The sequence below is a fragment of the Podarcis tiliguerta genome (genome assembly GCF_965153285.1).
Source record: "Podarcis tiliguerta genome assembly, chromosome: 3".
Classification (NCBI taxonomy): Eukaryota; Metazoa; Chordata; class Lepidosauria; order Squamata; family Lacertidae; genus Podarcis; species Podarcis tiliguerta.
This window is the reverse complement of record NC_139536.1, coordinates 113,934,759-113,944,178: the sequence shown is the minus strand read 5'-3', so window position 1 is coordinate 113,944,178 and position 9,420 is coordinate 113,934,759. Positions and strand designations below refer to the sequence as shown.

Below are 9,420 nucleotides of genomic sequence, written 5' to 3'. Positions count from 1 at the left end.
TTACAGGGAACCAGGCAGAGGGCCTTCTCGGTAGTGGCGCCCGCCCTGTGGAACGCCCTCCCATCAGATGTCAAAGCGATAAACAACTACCTGACATTCAGAAGACATCTGAAGGCCCTCTGAAGGTTTTTAATATGTGACATTTTAGTGTATTTTTCATCTTTGTTGGAAGCCGCCCAGAGTGGCTGGGGAAACCCAGCCAGATGGGTGGGGTACAAATAATAAATTATTATTATTATGCAGCAGTCAACCCATCTAGTTTTGTGAGCAAGATTTCAATTTATTTATTAACAAGCGTTCAAACCCGCCTTATTCAAATTTCGACGGAAAACATCTTGCAACGTTTAAAAAGAAAAAGAGGTCCACTCATTCTGCGTCTCTCCCTCCATCCCTGCTCTGCTGCCCTGGAATTCACTGTTGGTTTAGAAAGGGACCTGTGTGTATTCACTCTGGTTTCCGACATGTTTTTTCATTCCCTAGTTTTTGGCTGGGATCAGGTCTGAGGCGAACTTGCTTTCCCTCCAAGTCCAGCTGGAGATAAAGCATTTTCCCCTCCCCTCCAATAATGTTCACGTTTCTGATGCGAAATGAGAGAAGAAAGCGGGAAGAGATAAAATAGATGTCAGAATATCAGCAGCACACGGAATGCGCTGGCCGGAGGCCCTTCAGAGGTTCTGGGTGCATGGGAGATGTGGTCCAAAATGTCCGGAGGGACCAAGGCTGACAAGAGCCATTCTAGAGCATCCACTGGGGGGGGGGGTGGCAAGCATGGCAGTGAGTACAAGGGACATCCACTGGCAACAAGAGCAGTTAAGATAAAACTTCATGTTTAAAAAACCTAACAAACTCTAAAGTAGTGTTTCCCAAACTTTGGGTCTCCAGTTGCCCTTGGACCACAACTCCCATCATCCCTAGTTGCAAGACCAGCAGTCAGGGATGATGGGAGTTGTAGTCTGAAAACAGCTGGAGGCCGAAGCCTGGGAAACACAGCTCCAAAGCCACATCTGCGTTATGCATTTAAAGCAGTATCGTAAACACTCTAAACACTCGTCGTTTCCCATCAAAGAACTGTAGCTTGTTAAGGCTGCTGTGAATTGGTAGGAGCGCCCCCCCCCCTACTTCTTAAGAGAGAGGTTTAGCAATCCATCCCTCTTCGCAGGGAACTCTGGGAATTGTCGCTCTGTGCACCCCCAAAGTACAGCTCCCGGGTCTCTTGGGGGGCTAGTTAAAAGCGGCATGATACTGCTTTAAACACACAGTGTCGGTGAGGCCTAAGTAAAAAAATTGTGAGAGCAACTTCGGCAAAGCTCCACTGACTCTCCACGAGAAAGATTTTAAAAGCAAGGAAGGGGGAACTCCTGGCTGCCCACAACCATCAGCTCCAGCCAGCAGCACCAATGGTCAGGGCCGACGGCAGCTGCGCAACATCTGGAGGGGTCACAGGTCAAGCGTCTCCCTCGCTGGAGTCAAAACAAGGCTTTAAAAGCAATTCACTTGGAGATGAACAGGACACCTTTCTTATTCTGCCCCCTTTCCCCCTTCCGCATATGACAACCCAACACTCCCACCCCTGATCCCACCCCATCATGCCCCACATTAAGTCACCTCAGGGAGGAGCTGGGGCAGGCGGGGAAAAGGAGGGAGCCAAAGAGCTGAGGCCGCGCTGCCCCCCTCACAGGGGCTTATAGGTCCAAGCCAGCCGCTCCCAGCCTGAAGGAGGCCCCTGAGCACGTTGCAGTTTCTGGGATGATCCCGGTTGCCTTTTCGCCGCTCCCTCAGAGGCAGGAAGCTAGCCCAAGCCGCCCTGAATGCCCCGGATCCGCCGAGCCAGCTGGATGTCCTTGGGGTGGAGAGTGACCCGCTTGGCATGGATGGTGCAGAGGTAGGCATCCTCCAACAGGAAGACGAGAAACGCTTCAGCGGCCTGGAGGGGAGAGAAGAGAGAGAAAGTGGGAAGGGGGCAGGCAGTTGGCGGAGCCCCCATTCCCCCCCCCCCATGCTGTTTAACATCTACGTGAAACCGACAAGATTAATAGTAATTATTTTTTATATATACCCTGCCCTCCCCAGCCAAGACTGGGCTCAGGGCAGCTAACAACCAATAATAAAAACAGGTTGATTAAAATACCATTTAAAAGATTAAGATACAACATTAAAACATTAGGATGCAGCCTCTTCACAGGAGAAAGGAAAAAGAAAGAGGGGGAGGGAATCAAACTGATTCTAAGCCAAAGGCCAGGTGGAACAACTCTGTCTTACAGGCCCTGCGGAAAGAAATCAGATCCCACAGGGCCCTGGTCTCATGAGGCAGAGCGTTCCACCAGGCCAGAGCCAATGTTGAAAAGGCCCTGGTTCTGGTTGAAGCCAATCTAACTTCCTTAGGGCCCAGGACCTCTAGGGTGTTGCTATTTATGGACCTTAAGGTCCTCCGTGGGGCATACTAGGAGAGGCGGTCCCGTAGGTACAAGGGTCCTAGGCCGTGAAGGGCTTTAAAGGTCAAAAGCAGCACCTTAAATCTGACCCTGTACTCCACCGGGAGCCAGTACAGCTGGAAAAGCACTGGGTGAATATGCTCCCAAGGCAGAGACCACGTGAGGAGCCTCGCTGCAGCATTCTGCACCCGCTGGAGTTTCTGGGACTGTTTCAAGGGCAGCCCCGTGTAGAGCGAATTACAGTAGTCAAGCCGGGAGGTGACCGTCGCATGGATCACTGTGGCCAGGTTGGGGCGGGAAAGGTAAGGGACCAACTGCTTGATGGTGCTTTTTTTGGGAGCATGTCGTCAGCAATAGGCCGAAGGCACATGCCTCTCCTCCACATCTGCAGTGGATGCACTGGACCACCATCTTGCCCCAGTAATGGAGTGAATGAGTGCCAACAAACTGAAGCCAAATCCAGATTAAGACTGATGCAAGTGTTAAGCAGGCAGTTCCCTAGACCAGATGGATGGGGGGCTGCCTGCCCTTGATGGCGTTACACAGCTCACTGGACAAGGTTGGGTTTGGGGCCATTTACTTGTGACCCCAGTTTGAGTGATAATTACTCAGGGTTTTTTGCGGGGCGGCACAAAACGCAGCACCAAACTTTGGCATCAGCTTTGAGGGATCCTTTGCTATCGCTCTAGGCTCAGATGGCCTCAGTGATATAGTGCTTTCATTACATATTTTTAGGCACCAGGCGAAAACGTTCCTCTTCAACCAGGCCTTTGGCTAAATAACCAATCCACGTTAGGTGATGGTGGGTTAATCCTTTTCTATTATTATGTCATGTGTTTTGTGTTTTTATGTTGCTAACCACCCTGTGATCTTCACCTGAAGGCTTGCATATCAATTTAATGATGCTGGCTGAGGTTGATGGCAGTGGGACTCTTTGGGGTCATAGGTTACGCCACCCTGGTTTAGCAAATCCACTCCCATCAGCACGACCCTTCTGGCTGTTCTCACCCCCAATTCAATGGGGGAAGGAGATGGGGCTCATGTCCTCAGGTTACTGCAACTCTGCCCCCCCCCCCACAAACAGCTGCCTAATATCTGCAGCAGGGAGGGGCATTGCCCTAAATCGTTTCCAGGGTTTAAAAATGCTGGACACGTAGTGAGAGATTTTACTTTTTGGGGCTCCATGATCACTGCAGATGGTGACAACAGCCACGAAATTAAAAGACGCCTGCTTCTTGGGAGAAAAGCAATGACAAACCTAGACAGCATCTTAAAAAGCAGAGACATCACCTTGCCAACAAAGGTCAGTATAGTTAATGCTATGGTTTTCCCAGTAGTGATGTATGGAAGTGAGAGCTGGACCATAAAGAAGGCTGATCGCCCAAGAATGGATGCTTTGAATTATGGTGCTGGAGGAGACTCTTGAGAGCCCCATGGACTGCAAGAAGATCAAACCTATCCATTCTGAAGGAAATCAGCCCTGAGTGCTCACTGGAAGGACAGATCCTGAAGCTGAGACTCCAAGACTTTGGCCACCTCATGAGAAGAGAAGACTCCCTGGAAAAGACCCTGATGCTGGGAAAGATGGAGGGCACAAGGAGAAGGGGACGACAGAGGACGAGATGGTTAGACAGTGTTCTCGAAGCTACTAGCATGAGTTTGACCAAACTGCGGGAGGCAGTGGAAGACAGGAGTGTCTGGCGTGCTCTGGTCCAGGGGGTCACGAAGAGTCGGACACGACTAAACAGCAACAAGAAGGGCCAGCTCCCTTTGCCCCCAGTCCGTAGGGAGGGTCTGCTGTGGGGCTGCAGCGGCAAGACGGACGGGAGCCTTCTGTTCTCATGCAAACGGAATAGTTTCATGGCAGCTTGCAGAAAGGAGATCCGAGACGCTGGCCAAGAGGAAGCCAGCCGGCCCCTCTCTCCCTCCCTCCCTCCCCACACCAGATCTCCGCCCTCACCTCCTGCAGGGCGAGCAGCGCCATGGCCTGCCATTGCATGTCGACCCCCCGCGTGTAATCCAGGCAGATCTCGCGCACCACGCGGGCGAAGGGCAGCTTCCGGATGAGCAGGTTGGTGGACTTCTGGTACTTGCGAATCTCCAGCAGGGCTCGCTGCCCGGGGCGGAACCTCCTCCGGCGGGGGCGCGGCGCCTCTTGCGCGGGGGGCGCCCGGCGGGGCGAGGCTGGGGGCGCCCGCTGCCTGCGCGGAGAGGGGCCGGGGCGCCTCCCCCGGCGGGAGGGCGGGGTGGAGGGGGCCCTCCGGGAGGGCGGGGTGGAGGGGGCCCTCCGGGAGGGCGGGGTGGAGGGGCTTCTCCCCGACCGCCTCATGGCACCTCCGGCAGCAGCAGCGGCGGCGGCGGCGGCGGCGGCGGCGGCGGCGGCTCTGGACGCCCTCCTCGTCTCCCCCGTTTGAATTCCCGGTCTCCAGCCCCCGCCCCGCCCCGGGAAGGCCGACCGCCAATCCGCTGCTCGAACGCCGCCGTTCGAATCATCACAGCCAATCGGATGGAGCGGGGAGGCGCCTGGGGCGGGAAGGAGGAAGCGCGGCGCGATCCAGAAGAAAATAGTCAATGGAGCGGGGGCGGGGGAAGTGGGCGGGAGGTTTTGCCGCGTCCCGGCAAGCGATTGGTTGATGTTGGAGAGAAAGGCAGGAAGTTAGTCCAATAGAAGCTGAGAAAACAACAAACAAACAAACCGACAAACAAATATTTCGACTTAAAAGGCAGATTTTCAGTCGCATCTCAAGGCATTTTCGGAGCTCTTCTGCAATAAATGTACATTTATTGAATTTAAGCCTCTTGATGCTGCTCTTTTATTGATTGATTGATTGATTGATTGATTGACAGATGAAAGATAGAAAGGGCTGTGACTCATATCCCAGAGAAATTTAGGGGAGTCAGGTTACCTCAGAGTTTCAAAAAGCCTTTTCAGGTATTGATACAGAGCTGGCCCAAGACATTTTGGCTCCTGAGATGAATCTCAAAATGGCACCCAGGCCTTCCAGAGAAGACCAAGGAGTCAGGAACAAGGAGTGGAATAAAGAGCTCCGTCAGGAATGGGGGTGGGGGGTGGAGGAGAGTGAAGATCTACACCAGGAACAAGGGCTGGGGTGTCAACTCAACCTTACCTGAAGGTTGAAGTGGGGCCCCACTCCAAATCACACTGGGTGGGTGCAGATGACAGGATAACACACTACTATATTTCAGGGGTAAGCAAACGTTATCGGCAGGGGGCCGGTCCACTGTCCCTCAGACCTTGTGGGGGGCCGGACTATATTTTGGGGAAAAAACAATGAACAAATTCCTATGCCCTACAAATAACCCAGAGATGTATTTTAAATAAAAGCACACATTCTATTCATGTAAAAACACCAGGCATGTGATGAGAAGTTTTGCTTCTGCACATGCTGAGCTGAAGCATTCCGTGCTCACCCACCCTAGAATGTTCGGTTACCTGTTCTTAATGCATGGTTGACCACATCTATGAATGCGAATATCAATCAATAGTAACAGTTTAACAAGGAGGTTTTCATACCTGCCTAACTCCGTGTTCCTTTCCCAAACTTTTAATCTATTGATGATTAATGCCTATATGCAACCCTTGCTTTGTCTTTGTGTTAACCAATCAGCAACAAGCACATACGTGGCAATGCTGTAATATTCAATAAAAGGGACTCTCTGAGACATGCTCAAGAGATGCCTCCCGTATGACACTTGTCACTCGTCTGTCGTTTATTTCAACCCAACAGGCATGCCCCACAAATCACCCAGAGATGCATTTTAAATAAAAGCACACATTCTACTCATGTAAAAACACGCTGATTCCTGGACCACCCACGCACGATTTCCTCCTGGCTGGAAGACCAGCATTGCCTCCTGTTCACAAAGAGGCTGGTGTAGAGGCAGCAGTTCCAGCCTCCGAGGCGTGTGCCGCAGCAGTTGCTGCTGCCACAGAAGCCACCGATTCATTCCTTGAAGGCCGAATCTGCTGCCCCTGTGGATCTTGCTCCTAATCTTGCCTTATAGGCCGGCCATTTCTTGATAGTTGCTGGGTATGTCTCCCAAGTCTGCAAAGCCTTAGTGAGCCTGCTTGAACTCCTTTTTGTCTAACCAAAGCCTTAATACTTAGCAGCAATGGTTGAGGATAGATCAATATGATGTGTAGCCTATTATTCTCAGGCTTGACAGGAACATTTGCCTGGTCCATTAACAAGGCTTGCAAACACGGGGGACCTGCAGCCTGGCGTTCCTGAAATGTGTCTGGGTCCTTGATGCCCCCTTTAAAGCCCTGATTCAGAAAATAACTGTGGATGTTGAAAAAAGGGAACAGGTTGAGAGTTGGGGCTACTTAAGGAATTAACCCTGGTAAGGTAAAGGTAAAGGTACCCCTGCCCATACGGGCCAGTCTTGGCAGACTCTAGGGTTGTGCGCCCATCTCACTCAAGAGGCCGGGGGCCAGCGCTGTCCGGAGACACTTCCGGGTCACGTGGCCAGTGTGACATCGCTGCTCTGGCGAGCCAGAGCCGCACACGGAAACGCCGTTTACCTTCCCGCTAGTAAGCGGTCCCTATTTATCTACTTGCACCCGGGAGTGCTTTCGAACTGCTAGGTTGGCAGGCGCTGGGACCGAACGATGGGACCTCACCCCAGTGCCGGGATTCAAACTGCCGACCTTACGATCAGCAAGTCCTAGGCACTGAGGTTTTACCCACAGCGCCACCTGTGTCCCTAACCCTGGTAATAATTACAAAGATAGTCTGTCAAACCTTTGAAACTGCAAAACACAGCATGTGCCCCAGGCCCTGATCCCTTGGGCAGCAGGAGACAGACATTTAGTTTTGTAAAATAAAAAGCCCCAAGCATGTCCTGATTTCAAAACCCATCACTCCTTGGACCTTTTTTTACAAAAGGAGGGAGCAATCAGGTGACAACCTGCGGGGTGATGTAGGGGAAATCCAGATGATGCTCAGGAGTTATGAGGTAGTTGGAGATTTTCTTTTCTCCCAACCCCATTTTTTCAAAGTGTTTTTGTTTAAAGATAAGAGCCATTCCAAGTGGCCTTTAAATAAAATTCTTTTTTAAAAAAACATTTCAATCCCCTCCTTGAAATTCCACCCCCTGGAGCTTCCACACCCCTTTCTGACCTTTGAACTACAGTATGTGTTTGTGGGAGGGGTTATTGGTTTGCTTTTATTATGTAATTTGTGTTCTCATTTTGAAAGGAAGTTGCCCCAGCTCTTTGGTGATTCTGATTATTTTCTGCACCTTTTCCAGCTCAACAATATCCAAACCACGCAAAACCCCATGCAGACCTCATAATCCTTCTTTCAGCATCAGTAAGGGGAGGGCGGAGACAGGGCCAGGTGGGTCTTCCACCTGGGCTGGTTGTAAGGAAGGAGGCAGGCAGGTGGGGGTTGGCGGATGTCGGTGGGGCAGTGCCCCATTTCCCCTAATGGACCAGCCACTTGACACATTCCCCCTCTACAGGGAAAGCAATTTTTAGGCGTCCTGCGTATTGTCCGAAGAGCTGGTCAAGCGAAGTGTACACCGATGGGGCAGTGAAGACTGCCATTCATGAATTGCTTGGCCAGTGTCCTTGCAGCAAAAAGGGCACCTGGATGCCTGGTTTCAACCATATGAATGACCAGGCAGTGGTGAAGTACCGTATTTTTCACCCTATAGGACGCACTTTCCCCCCTCCAAAAATGAAGGGTAAATGTGTGTGTGTCCTATGGGGCGAATGCAGGCTTTCGCTGAAGCCTGGAGAGCGAGAGGGGTTGGTGCGCACCGACCCCTCTCGCTCTCCAGGCTTCAGGAAGCTCTCCGCAAGCATTGGGAGCCCGGCGCGACTTCCCGCCGGGCTCCCAAGGCTTGCAGACAGCAGCCTGTTCTGGGGGCTGGGGTCAGGCTTCCCCTGCCCCCGCCCCGCGCCTGGGGGGGAAATAAATTTTTTTCTTCTTTCTTTCTCTCCCCCCAAACTAGGTGCGCCCTATGGGCCGGTGCGCCCTATAGGGCGAAAAATACGGTATATGCACCAGCCTCCCAGGGTGGCGCATGGGGCATGCTCCCATGGGTGTGGGGTGTGGAGGGAGCCCGCTGATCCCAGCCTGGTTGGGTGGGCTAGAACACTGCCTGGGCAATGCTGTTGTTGCCTCTCCTCTCGCCTCCCCCCTGCCAATTACGCTTGACCCAGGAGTGGAGCCCCTGGGTGTGGCTCAGCTGCTCATTGGGGTCAAGGGCTGGGCGACCAGAGGGTGGAGAGCACCCAGTGCGCCTTGCCTAGCTCTTGCCGCCAATGGGTGGGTGTCAACATCCTGGGTGGAGGAGGGTGCTCTTCAACACTTCCGGCACAGGTCGCCATACACCCGGGTTTTTCCGGACAATTTGCCAATTTTAGAAAATTCCACCTGGGTGCTATTTTTGACAGATGAATCGAGGCTATGTCTGGGAAATTCCAGGCATAAGGCAGACCTGCAATTACTGAATATAGATCGCTGGTATAATATAGTCTGGCAAAGAGCCACAATGGAAAAAATGTCAAAAATTGAAGGTGGCAGAAAAAACATACCTGTGTGGTATGAACTTATTACTTATACAAATGAAACAAGACAGGGATGAGAAACAGCTACAAGTTATACTGCAATATGGCGGAGATAAGCAGGCAATATTCTTTAGTTATCTCCTACTATTCTGTGTTTTCCAAACTGATTGACTGAATACTCCGTTGAACTGCTTTAGTGCCATCACTTCATTATTTTGTACTGTAAAATAAAATGTTTTGCATTAACCCACTAGTGACCCGTTTTTTGTTAGTCTTGGCATGTTTTATGTTTGCACAAAGAAGTGATAATTTAAAAAAAAAAAACACACCTTAAAATCAACAACAACTCCCATTATTCCTGACTGTCGGCCATGCAGGCTGGGGCTGATGGGACTTGGAGTCCAACAACATCTAGAAGACACACTGCTTTGGCTAATTCCAGGATAA

General features: G+C 51.5%; 1 protein-coding gene across 1 annotated transcript; it reads right to left on the bottom strand.

Annotated features, from left to right (window-relative positions):
- Positions 1–259: 259 nt before the first annotated feature.
- LOC310674533 (histone H3-like centromeric protein A) lies at positions 260–4,778 on the bottom strand. Its single transcript, XM_083433822.1, has 2 exons — positions 4,393–4,778; positions 260–1,924 (listed from the first exon to the last, which is right to left on the bottom strand). Exons 1-2 carry the CDS (start codon positions 4,759–4,761, stop codon positions 1,790–1,792), a joined length of 504 nt encoding a protein of 167 aa, XP_083289948.1. The 5' UTR covers positions 4,762–4,778; the 3' UTR covers positions 260–1,789.
- Between the last annotated feature and the right edge of the window lie 4,642 nt (positions 4,779–9,420).

Excerpts from the sequence above, each read along its gene's own strand:
- LOC310674533 (XM_083433822.1), bottom strand. The coding sequence starts at position 4,761 with ATGAGGCGGTCGGGGAGAAGCCCCTCCACCCCGCCCTCCCGGAGGGCC. Across the intron at positions 1,925-4,392 it reads CGCTGCTCGCCCTGCAGGAG|GCCGCTGAAGCGTTTCTCGT; the intron begins GTGAGGGCGGAG and ends TCTCCCCTCCAG.